The 22267-nt window shown below is 39.4% G+C and overlaps 1 protein-coding gene across 4 annotated transcripts in view; it reads left to right on the top strand.

Moving 5' to 3' along the window:
• Positions 1-22267, top strand: part of DOCK10 (dedicator of cytokinesis 10) — a 385846-nt gene that overhangs the window by 198581 nt on the left and 164998 nt on the right. For all 4 annotated transcript variants that reach the window (XM_089672577.1, XM_089672576.1, XM_089672575.1 and 1 more), the window contains exons 3-7: positions 3598-3687; positions 15449-15531; positions 20210-20282; positions 20451-20576; positions 20756-20890. In XM_089672577.1, the coding sequence (XP_089528703.1) occupies positions 3598-3687; positions 15449-15531; positions 20210-20282; positions 20451-20576; positions 20756-20890 (507 nt within the window). The remainder of the gene's footprint in view (positions 1-3597; positions 3688-15448; positions 15532-20209; positions 20283-20450; positions 20577-20755; positions 20891-22267) is intronic.

Below are 22267 nucleotides of genomic sequence, written 5' to 3'. Positions count from 1 at the left end.
CTTGTGTATTCCACACTCACCAGATATGATGGACTCCTAGCTTTTAGGGCTTAAGACTCTTACTACTGGTGAGATATGCTCACAGAGATATCCAGGGTTCAGCTGCAATTCATCAATGTATTCCAAGATTCATCATGCGAGCAGAAGGGAAGCAGAAAGGACACTAATAGTGTAATATTTTTGAGCTTCTTTATTCAAATAAAACAGCGATACACATTGCACTCACATTAACTAAGCAAAATATGAACCTTGAGACAGTATATTATCCATAGTTTTCAACCTCAATACAGCGCTAGTGAAAATGGCTCCGGAGCACCGCTGTTCGTGTGTGCTACACTCACCGGATGTGATGCCACGCAGCCTTGCCGGAACCTGAAATTTTGCCCCTCCTCCAAGGCGTCCTCACAAACAGTAATCTCCGGTTCCTGCATGTAAGATATATCCTACAAACATACCTCCCATCTTAATGACTCACTTCCTGTTAGGTGTACTGGTCCTAAATAATGCTTCCTACTCCCAACCATACCAATCATTTGATACAACATCTATTACTATAAATAACATAATAACTTAAAAATATTAAAATTATATATTCTATATTCTATTCAAATATAAATAAATATAAAATATATATTAAAAAATGTGTAAATAAAATCAAATAAAATAATTTTGAAGATCGCCAAGGAATCATGCTCCAGATAGGATAAGGGAACTACCTTCAAAATGGGACATACCACCCCCTAAGAACCACAGGGTTCATTTTGTGAGACTGATTTCTTTAAATCACCTCCTCGCCAATAAGGCTCCACTTTATCAATCACACAAAACTTCAAAAGGGTAGGGTCCCTATTATGAAAATTTCTAAAATGCTAAGACAGACTATGATGTCTAAAGCCCTTTTTGATGTTTTTGATATGTTCATTCAAGCATACAGCAAGCTTTCTAGTGGTTCTCCCTACATACTGCAATTTGCAAAGACATTCTAAAAGATAAGATAAGTAAAATGGGTACTCGCACATGAAATAAATTTTTTAATCTTATAGGTCTCTTCTTTTACATAAGACTGAAAACTATATCTTCTTAGTTTTACTCCCCATTGTCTTACAAGCTAAACATCTTCCACAGCTAAAAAAACCTATTTGGTCTAAGAAGGTGCTTTTTTTACGGGGAGGATCAGGGATATTTCTGGCAAGTTTATTTCTCAAAGTGGGTGGTTTTGTGTAAATGAATCTGTGTTTTTGGCAAAATTCCTTTAAGAGCATCATCCTGCAAAAGGATTGGCCAATATTTCCTAAATATATCCTCAATCAGCCTATGCTGTTTAGAATAACCTGTAATAAATGCTACTCCATAATCTTCCACTTTCTTTCCTCTATTTTTTCATAATATTCTATCCATTTCCTTTACCAGATTTTTTATTTTTATAAGATCTTTATTTTTATATCCTTTTTGTTTGAATCTCTGTATTAGAATATCTGTTTGTTCCTCATAGTCACTAGTCTCGTTACAATTCTGTTTAATTCTCATAAACTGACTCTTAGGAATCGTATTTAGTCATCTAGGATGATGGCAACTATGTTTGGGAATGTATCCATTCCTATCCACATCCTTAAAGTGAGTACGGGTAAAAAACGTTTTATCTTTTCTATATATAGTAAGATTCAAAAAATTGATGGACTTCCCATCAATATTTTCTGAAAAGGAAATGTTATACTTGTTCATGCCCATTTTGTTAATAAACTCCTCAAGAGATTCCTGAGATCCTTCCCAAATGATACAAATATCATTGATATATCTTTTATATAGCTTTAATTCTGATCTCTTTTTTCCATATATCGATTCATGTTCCCATTTGCTCATAAAAAGGCTGGCTACTGAGGATGCATACTTGGCTCCCATAGCAACTCCTTTCGTTTGCCTATAATAGTTACCTCTATGCCAGAAAAAAAATATGACCCATAAATAAATCTAAGATCTGTTTTAGAAAATCTTTTTGTTTACTCTTCAAATTGGTACTTTTTTGTAGGGCCCACATCACTGCATCTAGAGCATCATCATGTCTAATATTAGTATACACTCGCCATAATACAATTATTCTCAATATTCACATCTCTCAATATGTTTATAAGATCCTTTACTATCCTTAAGATAAGCAGGGAATTTTGGAGCAAGAGGTTGAAGAAAGGTGTCCAAATATTCACTAGCCCTTGCAAACTAGGAATCAACACCACTGACTATTGGTCTTCCTGGTGGCTTTTTTTGGTTCTTATGTATTTTTGGTAATTGATAAATAACTGGAACAGTAGTAGCATCAGGTACCAAATATCTTGCCTCCTTTTTATTCATTATACCTACTTTTTCACCCAATGTGATAAGCCTTTTCAATTTGGCTTTATATTTTAGTAGGGTTTCCTTTAAGTTCTTCATACGACTCCCCATCCTCTACCAATCTATTTAGTTAATTCTCATAGTCATTCTTATTAAGAATGACCACACCTCCACTTTTATCCGCTGGCCTTACTACAATTTATTTTTTCTTTTCTAATTGCTCCAACCCCTGGATCAAATCTCTTTTTTTGCCTGATAGGGTGAATGGTTAATACTTCCATATCATGTTCTACTATCTTTTTAAAAGCTTCTACACAACAGTTATTATTAATCTTAGGATTGAAGGTGGACTTATTTCTCAAATTGGTGTGTGTATAATTCCCATCATCCTGTGTGACTGTTGTCCCTTTCTTTTCCCAATGTTTCTTAATATTCACCTTTCTAATAAACTTCTGCAAATCTATGAATATCTAATTTACCTAAATTCCTATTTGTAGCATATTTTAAGCCTAATTCCAACACTTTTAATTAATCTTCGGTAAAGATAGCATCACTGAGGTTGAAGATACCCTGCCTTACACTTCTCTTTTCCTTTTCTGTACAGCCCCTTCTTCTTCTCTTCCTCCATTTCTTGTATGATATCCTACATAGTGTGTTGGGGGATCCTGTTTCCAACTCCTCCTTCCTCTCTCCAGAGGGAAATAGGGACCTCCCCTTCCCCTGACATTGGATCCTCCCCTTCCACTCAAGGAAGGCCTCCATAGCGTCTTCTTTGAAAATCTCCTCTACAAGGATAAGGGTCTGAACGGGGTGATTGGTAATTCCAACCCCTAATAGGTTCAAACCTGTTTTGCACCGGTACTCTGAATTTAGGGGTTCTCTCTTGCATGTTTCCCTCTTCTCTATACCCCAATCCTGGAAGAGAGTTGTTACCCTTTCTTCCATAGGGTTCACTTTGTTGTTGTATATTTCTCCCTCTCTGGGGCGAATGGGTATGTACAGTGGCCACTCTTATATCTCTTTCCTCTGCGGAAGCTCTAGAGTCACCTGTGTCCTTACCAATATCTTTCTGCCATTTGTAGACTGTATTTTGTTTGTAATCCTGAGTGTTCCTGTGTTATTGATTATTTTATGTTATAGTGTTTTTCACTTTTGAACAGAAGCATTAATTGTTACTTTTCACATATTGATTTACACTGATTGTCTTTATATATGTGAGCACAGGTGATTTATTGTATTTGATTAACTAAAATGTACCTTCTCTTTCAGGTTGAGACTATCCCACTGGGGACCCAAACAGTATACTCTACAGTACCTGAAGATGCTGAACACAAAGCTAAGCACTTACTGGTGAAAGAGGTAAATATTATAGACTAAGGAGAACTAAATCTCAGTACATACTGTAGCTGTGAAAGTAAAATTAGGAGTCACAGAAAGTCTGTGACATAGTTTTCTGATTGGGGTAAATCAGAGTTTATTAGGGTTGGGTAAGGTTTGCTCATGGGACTCATTTAAACAGTTTGTTGGGCTTCTGTACCAGACATTAAATAACCACCTTAATTGCTTTTTGCCAAACTTTAAATCCCATTGAAATGTTTTCTTAAACAGTAAACAGACTTTAGTTAACTAGATTTTTTCTCAAAGAACTTCAATGGAGTGTCCAGTGCCCTTACCTATACCCAGAGAAGTGACTAGGCTCAGGTGATACACCTCAAGTGATGAAAAAGATTTTTCACAGACTCACAAATCAGGGGAAGGGGAGTTGCAGTTACACACTGTACAAGCGCCCCCCACCAGACCCTCCCCATGGTCTTCTTTGTCATGTTCATTTTTATTTTTAGATTTTATGTGCATCTCAAAGCACAACTTTTATTGTAGGAAAAAACTGAAAGGTTGTAGCCAGTGCTGCTGAATTCACAATGGTGTGTTGACAAGTACTTGTCTCTGGATGCATTGTATTACCATTCACTTGAATACTATATCTATACAGTAATTTGTAAAAACTGAACACTTTTACTCTCTTACTTTTCATACTATTATTATACAATATTTATATAGCGCCAAAAAGTTTGCTCAGCGCTATACATTATAGTGGGGGACAGTACATGAGACAATACAGTTACAATACAATACACAAGGGGTTCGAGGGCCCTGCTCCTTGGAGCTTACAATCTAGGAGGGATTACAATACTAATTAGATTATACTTCCCATGATAAATCATTGTGGTTGGGTACAGGGAAATCTTTTTTAGTGTATGCAAGGGGTCATAGGGTGTACAGATGAACAAGCCCCATGCTTCTTGATGTTAATATTGGCAAAAAAAAATTTAGAAAACCATATTATGATTAGTTGCCATTTTGACATCATAATATGAAGCTCAGACATTCCATAAGTAAGTTCAATCAAGCATGGATGGCTTCTATGTGATCATTGTGGGCCCCTGCATATTATGTGCAGATTCATGTGGTACAGTAGCAGCCAGTCCTGTTAATAGTTTGGCTGTATTGAGTAGCCATAAGATAAGGTTAGAAAAGATATGAGCCTTTTAAAGCACCATTTTCTATTGAGGGATTAGTTGTGCAGGGTAATGAAGTTCAGCAATGGCTAAACAATGGGTAGTACTGGGGAATGAACTGTGAAGTTAAAAAGGTTTTTGTCTTTTTAATCCAAGAGGTGAACTTAGGGTTCTAGTATAAATCCAAAGTACTAGTGACCTGCAACGTGCAATAGATCCTGAGTTAAAGATTAATGATGTATACACTCCACAGACGATGTGAGTCAGAGGGTCATACGGGCAAGGTTTCCACCTTATATAAGCGATAGATGTCACAACTGATGTGAGTGAGAGATTTAATGCCAGATGTGAGCAAGAAAGCCACAGGAGATGTAAGTAAGATATTTCCTAGAAGATATGGTCTAGCGATACCACAGTAGATGTCAGTGGTCAGAGTATCTGTGGCCAAGAAAACTAGGCAACTGAAAAATGAGTTACAGTAGATAAGAACCCCATTAGATAAGAACCCCTAATAAAAGTGCAAGTGTAAGTGTTATCTGTTCTTCATTTGTTTTGCTTATTTAATAGACTCTGGAAATAAAAGTGGAGCTACAAGTCAAAAGCAGTATAAAGTGAAAACTGGAACACTTCTGGAGTATGTAGTGCTAAGTAGACATTTTTGTAGCCCTTTTTTTAAAGTAACTGCTAAGCACCTAGTGGGTAGATGCTGCAGATAGTGTCCTAGATTATTGGATGCATAGTGAAGAAAGTGAGAAGCACTGGACTGCTTGATGTCCAGTGAAGAAAGTGAGAAGCACTGGACTGCTTGATGTCCAGTGAAGAAAGTGAGAAGCACTGGACTGCTTGATGTCCAGTGGTTTGTAATGAAAAGCTTGTGTAGCTTGCTATGCAGCTCTTTTAGTCCCAGAGACCCTTTAGGTGCTTCCTGTGGAATCTGTGAAGAAATTAAAAGTTAAAAGTGCCACTCCGCTGCCGTAATTCTTGAATAGGCTTTATTGGTGTTCAACAAGATGTATCAATGTGTTTTGGGGACTTCAAAAATTCCCCTTCATCAGAACTGGCTTAATAGAAGATTAAAGTTTGACTGGGCTGAGGAATTGCTGTAAGTCAGAAGCACAGAAGAAAGATTTTTATGAAAGGACTGCTGCCAAATGTTGCTTTTGAAGCAAAAGGCACTCTGGTGTCCTTGGTAACAGAATATAAATAATTAGAACAAGTGTAATGTCCATTTTCTCATAACGTTGTATGCCGCACAGTGTAGATAGTAGGATGGATAGAGTCCTTCTTTCTAATTAGATAGTTTTTAGTTAGGAAATGTAGATGTAGAAGTATCTTGAAAGAAAAGACTTTGCATTTGCCTCATAAAGTCTGAAAAATGGGGCTGATAACACAATGGGGCTGATAAACTAAATGCACATAGACTATACACTTTGCGAGTGCGGTTTCACTAATTTTCCCCTAAGCTTAGTGTATGATTTCCATCCAATCACGTTCAAGCAAAAATGCTGTTTTTTATTTTACCTGATTGGGTATTCTTTACAAAGTGACACCTCATCACATTCATTAAGCTCTGGGAGAAAATAGTGCAATTGCACTTGCAAAGTACACAGTCTATTTGTTTTTAGTAAATCAACCCCTATGTTTTGAACTTCAGAGGGGGTGTTGTGTGTAAACCTAATATTGCTTAAATATAACCTTCATGATAAGTCTAAATGTGTAAAAACTGTAGATATTCAAGGTTGACAGCACTCAGGGATATAAGAATGTTTTTGTTTATGGTAACCCATTGTAAGAAAAAATGTTTTTAAAATGCTATAAGAAGTCAAATAATGAGTTATCATTTATTTTCAACATTTTTTTTCTTAACTTAGGGAAATAGGTTAATTTCTCTAAACTACTGTTGTCCACCAGTTGTTCTTTTACTGATGTTACATTGATATTGTGACTTTCTTGCACAGTCCTTTGCCATCCCTCGCCATAATTTTGCTCCAAGGCAGACAAACTCCTAGCCTAGTGTTTCTCAAACTTTTTTTAGTCAAAATTAAAATTCTGCACAATCTCCCATTCTAAAATGTAATAGGCTAAACTAATTGTTTTCCATAATGCAGCAAGATCCACACAAGTAGGACACCCAATATTAGAGGTGATTTAGACACTTTTGCACACTGGTACTGACTAGTATTCCAGTGTTTCTCTTCTCCCTCAGTTTCTCTCCCTCACTCAGATAATGTGACCCTAGTGTGGACAGAGAAGGGCAGGGGAGGGGCAAACAAGCATGCTGTGCAGGTGCCCGACATCCTCCTTATCAACTGATAATGTTGTTGGTTGTTAGGATGCCAGCAGCTACAAGGTTGTAATGGTGCACAATGAAAGCCTGTGGATTTGTGTAACTAAGAGGCAGGCTTTGTCCATCTGCTACTGGCTTGTATACAGTTTTTGGGTAATTGTTAGGCATTTTGCCAAGGCATGCCTGATTGGACAAGGTGGAGACGCATGAGACACACTGCACTTTTTGAATGGTTCCACAGCCTTCTGGGACCTGTGACATGTCGCAGAAAGTTGTGGGTGGGGTTGAGAAATTCTGGTGGATCACTGCTGCAATCCAACCAGGTACCTGCTCCCCTCCAAAAAAAGTGCCAAAAACAGAAGAGGAGAGGGAAAGAGGACATAAAGCAGAACTTCCGCTTTAAAGGGAAGTTCCAGTTTAATGTTGTATGAAGGAATACATTTGTATCTTTTATACCTGCATGAAAATTAGCCCTTATAGTAAGTATACTGAGCATAGTGCTGTAAGCCCTGGCAGCCTTTCCTATTTGTTCTTAGTGATCTGGCAACACAATTAAATCAAGTTGATTTCTATGGTTATTGAACATTGGACATTGTCTTGGCTCTCCTAGCTCTCATTGCTTTACTAAATATTCTGTAAATAGAAACAGGATTAAAAGTGGTAAGACTAGACGAAGAAAAATAGAGCTGCAGCTTGTTATTGTGGGCAAGCCATATAAATGTGTTTACATCAACAACATGAATATTGGCACACAGTTATATTGGATAGAAGCAATCTGCCTAAAATGTCCTCAGTTTCATTTAGCAGCAGATCAAAAAATCAATGGTATTATATTAAGCTTCATATTCAAGGCAGACAAAGATCTGCTTCACCTGTGCTTGTGGAAAATGCTTTTTAAACCATTATCTAGTGTTGTTTGACCATAACAATATCCATGTTAGTACTTGGAATTGCATTAAAATGTATCTTGTTCTCTGTGCTGATGTTGTGAGCAGTGTTATGATTAGATTAGTGTTTCTGACATGGGAAGAGTGATATGTTCTGTAATAAACTTAATAAAAACTTGCTATATGTGGAAACACACTGTCCATATGTAAGTAATGTAGAAAAACAGAAATGCCACGTTCTGCCAAAAGCTTTTCTGCAAACTCCAAGTGGGCTTGCATGTGTTTTGCACTGAGGAGAGGCTTTCGTCTAGCCACTCCACCATTATGCCCAGATCAGTAGAGAACTGCAGTGATGGTTGTCCTTCTGGAATGTTGTCCCATCCCCACACAGGACCTCCAAAGTCAGTCAGAGTGGCCATCAGATTCTTGGTCACCCTCTTACTAAGGCCCTTCTTCCCCAGTTGTTCAGTTTGGCCAGGCAACCAGCTCTTGGAAGAGTCCTGGTTGTGGCAAACTTCTTCTATTGGAGAGTTATGGAGGCCACTGTGAACTGTGATGCAGCAGAATTTTTTTGTAGCCATCCCCAGATCTGTGCCCTGCAATATTTCTATCTCTGAGTTCTGCAGGTAGTTCCTTTGACCTGACAAGAATGAAAAAGAAATATAGCGAGCGCTCATATATTCAGCTGCTAGAACACTCAAAGGAATCACCAAAACCTTGTAACATAAATCATATAAGTATAGTGCAGCGCTGTGATTTGAGTGAATATAAGGGTTGAACCTTCTTGCTACTGCTAGAGGTTCTAAAGCCAATATAAAAAGTATGGAGAAAAAGGGGCAGCCTTAATGCATGCCATGTAATATGGGGATTCAAAGTCTATGTATTTGAGAGATGGGCATAGGTATTGGAGGCCCAGGAAAGAAAGTCAGTAAGGAGAGCCCCAATGTTGAAGGACAAAAACATATATTGCCATGATATGGCATCAAATGCCTTGCATATGTCAAAGGATAGTGCCATATCATTGGTATGGAACAGGATCAGGCTAGGCAGTTGAGATGTATAGCTTTACCAGTGTTGGTTTATTCTAGTTGCCAGTATATTTGCTAGTAGTTTTTATGTCAGTCTTAAAGAGTAAAAAATAGTCTGTTGTTTGGCCATGAGTGTGTATCCATAGAGAGCTTGGGAAGCATAACCATGTTCCCTTTGGATGATCCCCCTGATAATGTGTGGTCTTTTTGATATAAAGATTGAGGTTAGATGGGGTGTAGGAAAGTTGTAAAGTTGAATTTAAAACAAGAGGGAGAACCCATCTAAGCCATAGTGGTTACCTGGTTTAAGGGATTTGATGGCCTGATGTACCTTGGATTTTGTGATCTTGGAATCCACAGTTAGAGACATGGAGTCCTGAGATAGAGAGAAGACCAAGATTGAGGTAAAATTCATCTGCCTTTGTCATAGAGTGAGACAGTTGGGTTTTGAATTCCTTTAGGCTACATTCACACTGAGCTGAGCATTTTCAGGCAATTTTTTCAAGCGTTTTTGAGCATTTTTTTAGCAGATTTGCAAATAGTATAGGCATTTTTTGGGGAATTTTTAATTTAGCTGTTTTTGCTGTGGCCAATAGAAACCTAGGTAGACATGTCCTAGGCACATACAACAGGAAAACCAGAATCAAGTACCTGGCTGCTGTACACATAAAAACTTTACCTTTCTTCTTGATCTGGGGAGCAGTGTAGGTGGTCCACTGGGGCAGCAAGTTTCATTCCACTTTCTCCCAGGCTCTGGTGGTTCTTGCCGAGCCCTTATAATGGGGATCCCTGGGATCATAGATGCAGGGATGGCCAAGAATGAGAGCAATGAATGTCTTGGCTTCCAGAAGCAGACTCTCTTCCATTTTGATCACAAGATGTGTGTTTACAAAGTGTGGAGTGATTATAGAAAAGGGGAGGGCAGGTGCTGTTTGAGCTGAAAACGTCTGAAAAAACACTTGAAAAAATGCTCAAAAATTCTAATTTCTTGCTGCCCAGGTATTTTCCTTTCAAGTCTATGGGAACGAAAATGCTCACATCTGCCTGAAAAGTAGCTCATGTACTTTTTTGAGGCGTTTTGCTACAGGTGAGGAAACGCTCATATGTGAACAGGGGAAGGCGCAAACTCACGAACTGAGCACAGCAGACAGGGACTTTTGGTTGGCAGACAGGCAGAGTGGTTCAATGACAGCCCAGGTAAAAGGCAGGCAAGGCTCAGAATAGTCATGGTCAAATCCATAGTCAAAATGTAGGGAGCAGTCAATATCCGATCCAAGGTTGTCAACAAGGAAATCTACACTAGCAAGCAGGACAAACAGGGAGCTTGAAGCACATGTTACAAACAGAATATAACAAGTATGAGACTGTAGGCTTGGCTGGCTTAAATTAGGTTTCCATCCAGAGACTGGCCAGATCAATCACCTTGCAGGTGGACAGACAGACAGGGAGAATGTATCACAGCCAAAATCAGGATGCTGGTGTCATGTACCTGATCGGAGACTGAATTGACAAGGTCAGCCTCACTTGTGTCACTAGCCCTGACCCCGCTGAGGTTGCAGCAGAGGGAGTCTAGGGACCAGGGGGACAAGAGTGTCAGTGGTGTTTGTTTGCGGCTCTTGCAGATGATGACTTTGGTAGGCAGAGTATCCTCTGATTTGGTTACCGGAATAGCAGGCAGAGCAGGTTCTGGGCAATACCTGATGTGCAGCAGGGCAATGTAGGTAGCCAGGACACAGGACAGGAGCAGGGTCATAGAGTAGTCAGGGTCATCAACTGTCGGGCAGCGAGGTACAAAATCAGCAGGAGAAGCCAGAGTCAAGAACAGAGCCAGAATCAGGAACCAGGAGCAGGAGACTAGTTGGAGTTGGGTCAGGAGCAAGCCGGGTCAGCAACAAGGAAACGTTCAGAAGCAAGCAGGACACGGGGGGGAGCTGAAGACCAGTCAGCACTGAATCAGCACCGAGGTGCTCTTTAATTAGCCCGCCCAGCGTCGACAGGCGCGCCTGGGTCCTAGTGCCTGCCCGGAGTCGTCATTGGTGACAGGTGCGCCTGGGTCCTAGTTCCCACCTGCCTGTATGCCTTGTCGGGATCCTACGCATGTGCAGATTCATGCGCTGCGGCGATCTTCTCTTAGCCGGAAATCCCTTACAGCTGGAATGAGGCCAGAAGCTGTGATAAATCAGGAGCGCTATATCCTCCTGACATCCAGACATGCTGTCTCATTTTATTATTATTATTCTTATACTGGATTTGTATAGCGACAACAGTTTGCTCAGCACTTTACAATATAAAGGGAGACAATACAGCAATGATACAGTTCAATACTAGAGGGTTAGGATGGCCCTGCTCCTTGGTGCTTACAATCTAAGAGGGATGAGCTGGTGGTACAAAAGGTAATAACTGTGGGAGACAAACTGATAGGAGAAATAGAAGATTTGGTTATTAGCTTATTAGCTGAAGGCAGAATAGGCTTCCCTGAAGAGATAGGTTTTCAGAGATCACCTAAAATTGGGCAGAGTAGGCGATAGTCGGATAGATTGGGGTAGAGAGTTCCAGAGGATGGGGGAGGCTCTGGTGAAGTCCTGGAGATGAGCATGGGAGGAGGAAACAAGGGAGCTAGAGAGAAATAGGTCATGGGAGGAGCAAAGAGAATGGTTTGGTTGATATTTGGAAACAAGACTGGTGATGTAATTTGGGGCAGAGTTGTAAATGTCTTTATATGTTATTGTTAATGTTTTGAATTTTATTCGTTGGGCAATGGGAAGCCAGTGGAGGGATTGGCAGAGAGGGGTGGCATATATGGAATGGTTAGTAAGGTGGATGAGTCTGGCAGCAGCATTCATGATAGACTGAAGAGGGGATAGCCTGCGGTTGGCCAATGAGGAGGGAGTTGCAATAGTCATATGCCCCCTAAAGTGTGATTGGGGAGGTAACAGTGCCCATATTATGTTGGAAATATTCTGCAGTGAGGTGGTAGAGGTTTACTATTTTGGGGAAGGAAAGGAAAGAGTTATTGGGGGAGATTTACTAAATCTGGTGCAGCTCTCCATAGAAGACAATCAGCTTTTAGGTGTTATATTTAAAGCTTAAATGAACAAGCTAATATTATATGCTGATTGGCTACCAATCACAACTGCACCAGATTCTCCAATGTGAGTACTCTAATTTTAGTAAATCTCCCCCATTGAGTGACCACGTGATATTTGTAGGTTTTCACATCTGTGACCGAAAGAGGATTGGCTCTTATTATTTTGGGCAGAAATGCACATTGTATCCAAATATGGTCTGGTATTGAATAGCTGACATGTTGTGCAAGTATTTTGTGTAGTCTTATCGGAGAGGGTGAAGGTCCCTCTATGCATCCACTAATTCCAAAGCCACAAATTCTCTAAGTAATGTTTAGAATCTGAAGTGTTGGTGTGGGTTGGGAAAGAGGATCAGTCCAGTTTGGGGTTAGCTACAAGGTTTCAGGTCTCCTGCATTGAGAGACTTCTTATGATCAACCATGGAAGGGAGCATATAGGTAGTTTTTCTGTTTACATACTGTCAGTGGAAAACCTTAACTGTTTCACCATATATAGCTCTTTTTGTTTTCTTTTTCTTTTTTTACAGACCACATCATTCTTCCTGTGTCAGAAACACATATTTTCTTTAAATGCTGCACTTATTCCATCCAGCAGTCAAACAGGACTTTCTGTGTTTTTTGTAGTTGACAACATTAAAGCATATCTCTTGGCTAAATCATTTTTTACTAGAGTAGGGAAGGATTAGATCTTCTATCAAGTTGTTGTGCTGTTGTAGTGCCCACCCCTCTTTGTTATTGATGATCATTGCCACAGATAAAGGAAGTGAGGGGAAATCTAAAATTATTGAGCTTTCACCAGAACAGGTGTAATCTTCTGTAACTGTCTAGAAGGGGAATTCCCCTCAGTTTGGGAGATTTCCATGAACCAACTGTTGCACCTCTGTAGCAGGAAGTGATGGGAAATTTCCCCAGTGATACACAGACAGCAAATAACAAAATAATAATAACCTAACTGGGTTTCAACCTTTTTCTTCTCTAAAAAGTAAACATTTTGGCAATACATACACTTTAAACTGCATTATCTGATTGGTTCACAGTGCACAGTTTATCTTAGTTGTGTATTACTAAAAATCTGTAAAAATGGACAAACTGTGTAGTTTTTGGACATATCCATGGACATGTCCAAAAACTACACAGAGATGGTTATTAAGTAGTGGGCATATCACAGGTATACCAAAGGTGCTAATTTTATTTCAGGGTATTTTATTTTATTTTTTGGTAATAAAGTAACACAAACTAACACATAACTTACTTTCCATTTGAAAAATTTATGGCATTCAAACTATGAACTTGAAGAAAGCACCATCCATCAGTGATAAGTTTCCAAGACAAAGTGATCAGGAAACGCTTTTAGGCAGCAGTCAATAAAACATTTTAAATGATGGACATAACTTTAGTCTGTACTTTGTAATGTCTGCTTGATTATTGGAGTACAGAAAGTATCTTCAGCTTTATGCATGATTGATAGTCATTTTTATTTTGCCTTTACTAACAAGCCCAGTTCAATCTTGGGTTAAATTAGAAGTGGTAAAAGTCTCAAATGCTATGTGCAATAGGGAGTATTTGTTTAGAAATGAAAGAGTATCAGTTAGTTATTAAAAGTATAGTATGTACTTATATTTTTTTTGGAATATTTATTTCACAATTACAGATTGTATCCAGTTTTGGCTAAAGCAGACTCACCAAGTTCTTTTTGAATTTGAATTGGGTGGGCAGTCATCTCTATTTACTAAAATGCTTTTTCTCAGCAGTTAAAAAGTTGTATGTACATAGGAATGATTGTTCTTCATTTAAAATTATAATTGAAATATTGGCACTTTATTTCAGTCATTGGGCATTGGGTATTGATGCAATTTATGGATTTTTGTGCAAGCTAAGAAAAGAACTGACAACAAGTGAGAGTACAAGCTAATGAACACATGAAGATGCAAAAAATGTTCTAAAGTGTATTTGAAAGGCATATACTGTATATATGGAAGTTTTTCTATGTGTTGTCAGAACAAATCACATACACTATATTTAAATAATAAGTTATGCCTGAATATTAGCAGTATTCCCAATGGTTATAGATTCAGTTTCTTCAAACTCTCAGAAATCTAGAAAAGGGAAAGTCTTGAGATCTTAAGATTTAGAGACCATGGCTTTTATCTTGCATGTTTTCTTCTCAGCCTTCTCAGCTGCATATTTCATCCATTCGATTTGCTACATATTTTTTTTCACCCATCACATCACCTTTCTGTACTTTGTTGTATTCTAAGGTTGCCAGATTTTCAAAACAAAATCTAAGAACATCCTACCGACCACACACACAAAATCATGCCCCCTTCTGTAGCCACAAAATCATCAAAAAACAGTATGTCTGCCTAGTGTGTAGGAAAGTCAGCTGGAGAGAAAATGGCAGTTCTTGGCTGCAGCAGCTTCATACTAGGAGGTAATGCCAGTGCTTTTTACTGACGCCATCTCTAACATGACTGCCCTGTAGTGCAAGATAGTGTAGGACTCAGGGCCATTGATAGGATTGTGAAAGACCTGGCGTACACGTAGGCACACTGAGATGAGAAATGGTACACTGCGTTGAATGGTTGGCGTGACCAAATTGTGCTAACAGTGAGAGTGGCTTAAAGGAATACAGTTGAATAAAACATGAGCCTGCTTTACTCTGGGTCAAGAGTATATAGAGTGTAGCACATATAGTGCCGGGGTCAGAAGTGCATAACCGTGTTGAATATTGAATAATGCCACGTGCCTGATGAAGGGGTCCTGTGAGGCTCCAAGACGTTGCTTCTGATGTGATCGCTGATTAAAGCTTTGAACCCATTTTGGAAATTCGTGGTGTGCTGTGACATTCTTTTGGTTCTTCGGTTCCAGCTGATAGTCGCTGCAGCACCCATCTACATACTGTACATAGCCATTTCTACAGGAACGTGTGCTTTGGGAATAATATGCTAGAATGTTGAATAAACACACACATAATACTTTGGCTACACATAATATTCACAGCGTATAGAATACTAGCTATCAACCTAAAGTGACCTAAAGAAAAGCCAATATTTCACCCAGCAGCCATAAGATCAAATGACAAACGCTATATGCTCTACATTATTCCTAACTGTTATAGCACCTCTTGCCTCAGGGTACATACCGAAACCTCCCATAATAAGCAACATATAATAGTGCAGCGATGATCATTGCGGTGTATCTATCCAGGACATCAGTTATGAACTCATTACTAGTCATTCCACAGATAACAAAGAGTTTTTTAATAGTTTTGGTGTCATGACTGTACTTACTCTAACTATAATATGTTTTTTTTCTAGGCCTGCAGGTATTATAATTCCCACTGGCATGTGGTGAATTACAAATATGAACAATACTCGGGAGACGTTCGACAGTTGCATTTGTAAGAATGTACTATATGCCTATATTATGTTAATGAATAATACACTATATTGCCAGTATTGAGACGCCTGCCACATGAACTTTAATGGCATCCCAGTCTTAGTCTGTAGGGTTCAATATTGAGTTGGCCCACCCTTTGCAGCTATAACAGCTTCAACTCTTCTGGGAAGGCTGTCCACAAGGTTTAGGAGTGTGTTTATGGGAATGTTTGACCATTCTTCCAGAAGTGCATTTGTGGGGTCAGGCACTGATGTCAGACAAGAAGGCCTGGCTTGCAGTCTCCGCTCTAATTCATTGCAAAGGTGTTCTATTGGGTTGAGGTCAGGACTCTGTGCTGCTCAATCAAGTTCCTCAATCCCAAACTCGCTCATCCATGTCTTTATGGACCTTACTTTGTGGACTGGTGCGCAGTCATGTTGGAACAGGAAGAGGCCATTCTCAAACTGTTCCCAAAAGGTTGTGAACATGAAATTGTCCAAAATGTCTTGGTATGCTGACACCTTAAGAGTTCCCTTCACTGGTACTAAGGGGTCAAGCCCAGCCCCCGAAAAACAGTCTCACACCACAATCCCCCTCCACCAAACTTTAAAGTAGGCACAATGCAGTCAGGCAAGTACCGTTCTCCTGGTAACCACCAACTCAGATATGTCCATATAAATAAATAAATAAATGTCCATCGAATTGCCAGAGAAGTGTGATTCATCACTCCAGAGAACACGTCTCCACTGCTCTAAAGTCCAGTGGTGGTGTGCTTTACACCACTGCATCCAATGCTTTGCATTACACTTGGTGATGTAAGGCTTGAATGCAGCTGCTTGGCCATGGAAACCCATTCCACGAAGCTCTCTATGCACTGTTGTACTAATCTAAAGACCACATGGAGTTTGGAGGTCTTTAGCTATTGACTCTGCAGACAGTTGACAACTTCTGCACACTGTGTGCTTCAGCATGACCCCGCTCTGTTATTTTACTGTTGGTGTTGTTCCCAGTTGCTTTCACTTTGGTATAATACCACTTCTGACCCCAACAGTTGACCGTGGAATATTTAGTAGCAAACAAATTTCACAGATGGACTTAGTGCTCAGGTGGCAAACCTATTATGGTACAATGCTTGAATTCACTGAGCTCCTGAGAGTGACCCATTCCTTCACAAATGTTTGTAGAAGCAGTCTGCATGCCTAGGTGCTTGATTTTATACATCTGTGGCCATGGAGGTGATTGGAACACCTGAATAAAATGATTTGGAGGGGTGTCCCAATACTTTAGTGTATGTATATATTCAGCTTCTTCTAGAAATATGTGAGTTGTGTTTAAAGACTTGCTTTATCCAAAAATTATATTTATGTTTGCATGGTTGTTGAAAATCTGAATCTTACACAGCATTATTTAATCTCTGTTGTAACATCTGCTCTGAAATTTCCAGTTCCTTGTGATTTCTGCTTTGTAGAGGATGGTGTTAGTATCCCCCAGCTGATTCTCCGTAACATGTAATACCTAGATACTAGTTTTGTAACTGATTTTCAAAGCAATTGAAATTTTTCAGCTGTGTAAAGACATGTCATTGGTTTTCATTTTAGCTCACTCCTCCCCAGATAATACATTATTGTCCTTGCCACCATGTTTGCCTGCTAAAGCCCTCTGTAAACTTTATGTCAGTCTGTGTCAGAACTTTTTCAGTGATAGAGACCTTCGCCTCTTTCCCACATGACTTAGGCCACCTGACTATCTACTCAGGGCTCTGCATCATGGGAGGAAGGCGAATTGTAGGACACTTGCTCCCCCAAATTACCAGGTATTTCTCCAGGCTCCAGCAAGCTAACAGATGAGGGGGAAGTAATCCCAAATATGATATTCAAGCAAGCACTCATTTAGACAAAATAAAAACAAAGCAGCTAGCAAAAGGAAAAAACCTCTAAATCCTTAAAAATGCTCTATAATAGCGCTGCAATGATATTATAGATGAGGAGGAAGAACTGCAAAGGTATTAATGGAAAGAGATACCAAGTGAACCTGTCACTTTAATGTCTACTTTTGTTTTTAACCAGCATGTATACTGAACATTTACAGTGCTTAGAAGCTCTAGTTATTTCTCCATAGCTGTGGACTGTGTATGGCCTCCATAAGGGGCCTGTTCATAAAGACAGAGTAATAGTAATATTTAGTCCCTCCTCACCTATTTAACATAGAAAGTACTTATTTTAAAGTGCAATAATAAGAAATTTAAAATGTTAAAAGATTAGCAAAAATCTCCAGATTTTGGGAAATCCGAGTCCATTCCCCCCTTTACACAATGGGTAGACACTATTAATGATATAATGCTGATGGAGGAGATGCAGGCACAAGAAGTGAACTCCTGGGATAAGTTTAACACTCTGTAGTGTAGTTGGATACACTATTCAGCTTTGGAATCCCTTAAAAACTGCATCCTGCATTGAATGCCTTGAGATTTTCCAGTATGGGGACCCTTTTTAGAAATCTTTTTTCTTTAGTTGAGCACGGGCAACCTTCCTTTCAAACTTTACTTGGAGCACCATTGCACACCCGAGCATCCCTGAGTGAGTTTGCTTTGCCCCACCATTAACCTTACATGCTCTTTCTCCATATGATTCAAGCCATATGGGTTTTGAATTAAAAATGGATGGACCACCCTAATAGCCCAATCTATTCTATATCTTCTCTTCTTTCTTTTTCCTCTATCCTACCTTCTCTTTTTCTTTCCCCTTCTTGGATCCCCTCCCTCTTCCCCTTATTTGAACATTATATTCCTTGGATTCCAGTATGCATTTCCAATGGGTTCATTACTCCCCATAGTCCACTCTACTGGTACCACTGGTGGAACACATCATTGGCCTCCAAGCCCATGTCTTTATCGTTCACTATTACATTTTGTATGTGTTACCTTTATGATTCATTTTGACTATGGATATGATTGATTACATGTGCTGTGCTGGAACCTTCATGTTATACTTTTTTATCTTACACTTTATACTGGATTATTCTCCAACTTCAATACAGCCCTGGCCAAACATTTTGAGAATGACACAAATATTAATTTTCACAAAGTCTGCTGCCTCAGTTATTATGATGGCAATTTGCATATACTTCATAATGTTATGAAGAGTGATCAGATGAATTGCAATTAATTGCAAAGTCCCTCTTTGCCATGAAATTGAACTTAATCCCCAAAACAATTTCTACTGCATTTCAGGCCTGCCACAAAAAGAACAGCTGACATCATGTCAGGGATTCTCTCGTTAAAACAGGTGTCAGTGTTGACAAGGACAAGGTTGGAGATCACTCTGTCATGCTGACTGAGTTAGAATAACAGACTGGAAGCTTTGAAAGGAGGGTGGTGCTGGAAATCATTGTTCTTCCTCTGTTAACTATGGTTACCTACATGGAAACACGTGCAGTTATCATTGCTTTGCACAAAAAGGGATTCACAGGCAAGGATATTGCTGCTAGTAAGACTGAACCTAAATGGTGGCTCAGCCATCTATTGGATCATCAAGAACTTCAAGGAGAGAGGTTCAATTGTTGTGAAGGCTTCAGGGCACCCAAGAAAATCCAGAACCACTGGGGCACCATTAGTGCAGAGCTTGCTTAATAATGGCAGCAGGCAGGTGTAAATTAATTTGCATGCACAGTGAGGCGAAGACTTTTGGAGGATGACCTGGTGTCAAGAAGGGCAGCAAAGAAGTCACTTCTCTCCAGGAAAACATCAGGGACAAACTGATATTCTGCAAAAGGTACAGGGATTGATTGGACTGTAGAGGACGAGGTAAAGTCATTTTCTCTGATATATCCTTTTTCCGATTGTTTGGGGCATCCAGAAAAAAACCTTTGTCTGGAGAAGAAAAGCACTACCACCAGTCCTGTATCATGCCAACAGTAAATCATCCTGAGACATTCATGTGTGGGGCTGCTTCTCAGCCAACGAGTAGGCTCACTCACAATGTTGCCTAAGAACACAGCCATGAATAAAGAATGGTACAAAAACATCCTCCGGGAGCAACTTCTCCCAACCATCCAAGAACAGTTTGGTGTATGAACAATGCCTTTTCCAGCATGATGGAGCACCTTGCCATAAGGCAAAAAGTAATAACTAAGTGATTTGGGGAACAAAACATCGAAATTTTGGGTCCATGGCCAGGAAACTTCCCAGACTGTAATCCCATTGAGAATCTCATTGAGGTCAATCCTCAAGAGGCTGATAAACAAAGAATACCCCACAAATTCTGATAAACTCCTAGCATTGATTATGCAAGCATAGGCTGCTAGTAATTATAGTTCAGTATACCATAGTAACATCTGACAAAAAGATCTAAAAACACTGAAGGAGCAGACTGTGAAAATTAATATTTGTGTCATTCTCAAAATTTTTGGCCAGGGCTATATATTCAAGCTAAACAATTGGCAAAAACTCTTTCCTAAACAATATACTACTCTAGATTTCACTTTATGGTTTTGGTGAATTTAAAAAGAAATTGGTATAACAGTGGAAACATTTTACCACTTTACTTTATAAATTAGAAATTAAAAATGAATAATCGGGGAACTAACATTAGCAAATCAATGTTATACTTTTTGGAATAAAACATTTTTATAGACTAAAACTGAATATAATCAAAACAGTGCCAGTAATGCTATTAAGATATTTTTTCTTTCTGTCTGCACAGAAATGACCCCAAGAATGAAAAGTTTCCTTCTCATTCATTTGAAATTGACCATGAAGAAGCCGACAAGGATGAAGTAAGCCACGTGGATTTTCTTTCCACATAACTGAAAACACAGATTCGTATTTTAAATGCTTGTTTAAACAATGAACTTACTTCACTGGCCTCTGACAGACCAGTGTAGTGAGAGTATGCAATGTTTCAAAGTTCCATGAAAAATGTATGCCGTTGTTATTTCATTCAGGATACAACGTCCCTCTCGTCTTCTAAAGGAGGTGGCGGCGGAGGAGGAGGATCAGGAGTTTTCAAATCGGGCTGGCTGTATAAAGGGAATTTTAATAGCACTGTGAACAATAGCATTACTGTACGAGTAAGTAGACAACATTACTCTGTCTTTGTAGAAGTAGAGCTCAGTTTTTAGGCAGTTGTATATCATCTGGATTACTCTGAATGCCTGTGTGATCATGTGATTATTCTGAGTTTCTAAGTCTGTATTAGACATCTTGTTACTAGGCCAACAGTAATCATGCATTTTTCTCATTCTTTCAGTCCTTCAAAAAACGTTTCTTTCAGCTGACTCAGCTGTCAGATAACTCTTATATTATGAATTTTTACAAAGATGAAAAAATATCTAAGGAACCAAAAGGATGTATATTTCTAGACTCTTGTACAGGGGTTATTCAGGTATGCATACATGATTAATTATTATTCATAATTTTTATAAATATATATTCATATGTTACATATGTGTGTGTATATTCACTATATTGCCAAAAGTATTGGAATACCACTCCAAATCATTGGATTCAGGTTTTCCAATCACCTCCATGGCATCAGGTGTATAAAATCAAGCACCCAGGAATGCAGAGTGCTTCTACAAACATTTTTAAAAGAATGGATCACTCTCAGGATCTCAGTGAATTCAAGCGTGGTACTGTGTTCGGTTGCCACCTGTGCAGTAAGTCCATCCGTGAAAATTCCTTGCTACTAAATATTCCACGGTCAACTGTTAGTGGTATTATAACAAAGTGAAAGCAACTGGGAACAACAGCAACTCAGCCATTAAGTGGTAGGCCAGGTAAAATAAGTGGGGTCAGCGCATGCTGAAAATCACAGTGTGCAAAAGTCGCCAACTGTCTGCAGAGTCAATAGCTAAAGTTCTCCAAACTTTGTGTGACCTTCAGATTAGCACAGCAACAGTGTGTAGAGAGCTTCATGGAATGGGTTTCCATGGCCGAGTAGCTGCATTGAAGCCTTATATCACCAAGTGCAATGCAAAGCGTCAGATGCAGTGCTGTAAAGCATGACGCTACTGGACTCTAGGGCAGTGGAGACATGTTCTCTGGTGTGACAAATCATGCTTCTCTGTATGGCAATCTGATGGATGTGTCTGGGTTTGGCAGTTGCCAGGAGAACGGTACTTGTCTGACTGCATTATGATGTGGGGTCATTTTTCAGGGGTTGGACTTGGCCCCTTAGTTCTAGTGAAGGGAACTCTTAAGGTGTCAGCAAACCAAGACATTTTGGACAATTTCATGTTCCCAACTTTGCCCGTGCACCAGTGCACAAAGCAAGGTCCATAAAGATATGGATGAACAAGTTTGGGGTGGAGGAACTTGACTGGCTTGCACAGAGCTCTTACCTCAACCAAAGTGAATAGCTATAAAAGAACCTGTAATAAATAAATGAATAAGAAGACCAGAGCGCAGGAGCCTGCAGGAGCGGTGGGTCGGGTAAGTAAAATTGTTCATCATGGTCCCCTAGATGTAAACCAACAAGCATTTAACTTTTGCAGTGTGGAAGTAGCCCTGTTTCATAGACAGTCAAACAACATTGTATTCACAAAATTTTGAGGTACAACTTATCAGAGAGTGACATGCTAACACAAAGTCATATCCAGCTTTGCAAACAGTACAGGCAGTTAGAGAAAGCATACCCATCTTTGAAAATGGTATTGGATGGTATAACTATAACCCAGCATGTATAAAATAAGTTTAATGGCACAATAAAAGCCAATGTGGGAAACAAGGGGGGGGGGGAGAGAGGGAGAGAGAGAGAGAA

This window comes from Staurois parvus, unplaced genomic scaffold, assembly GCF_062004578.1.
Source record: "Staurois parvus isolate SC_StPar_1 unplaced genomic scaffold, SC_StPar_1.0 ptg000131l, whole genome shotgun sequence".
NCBI lineage: Eukaryota > Metazoa > Chordata > Amphibia > Anura > Ranidae > Staurois > Staurois parvus.
Note: the sequence above shows the minus strand (reverse complement) of the source record. Positions and strands in the feature narration are given on the sequence as shown.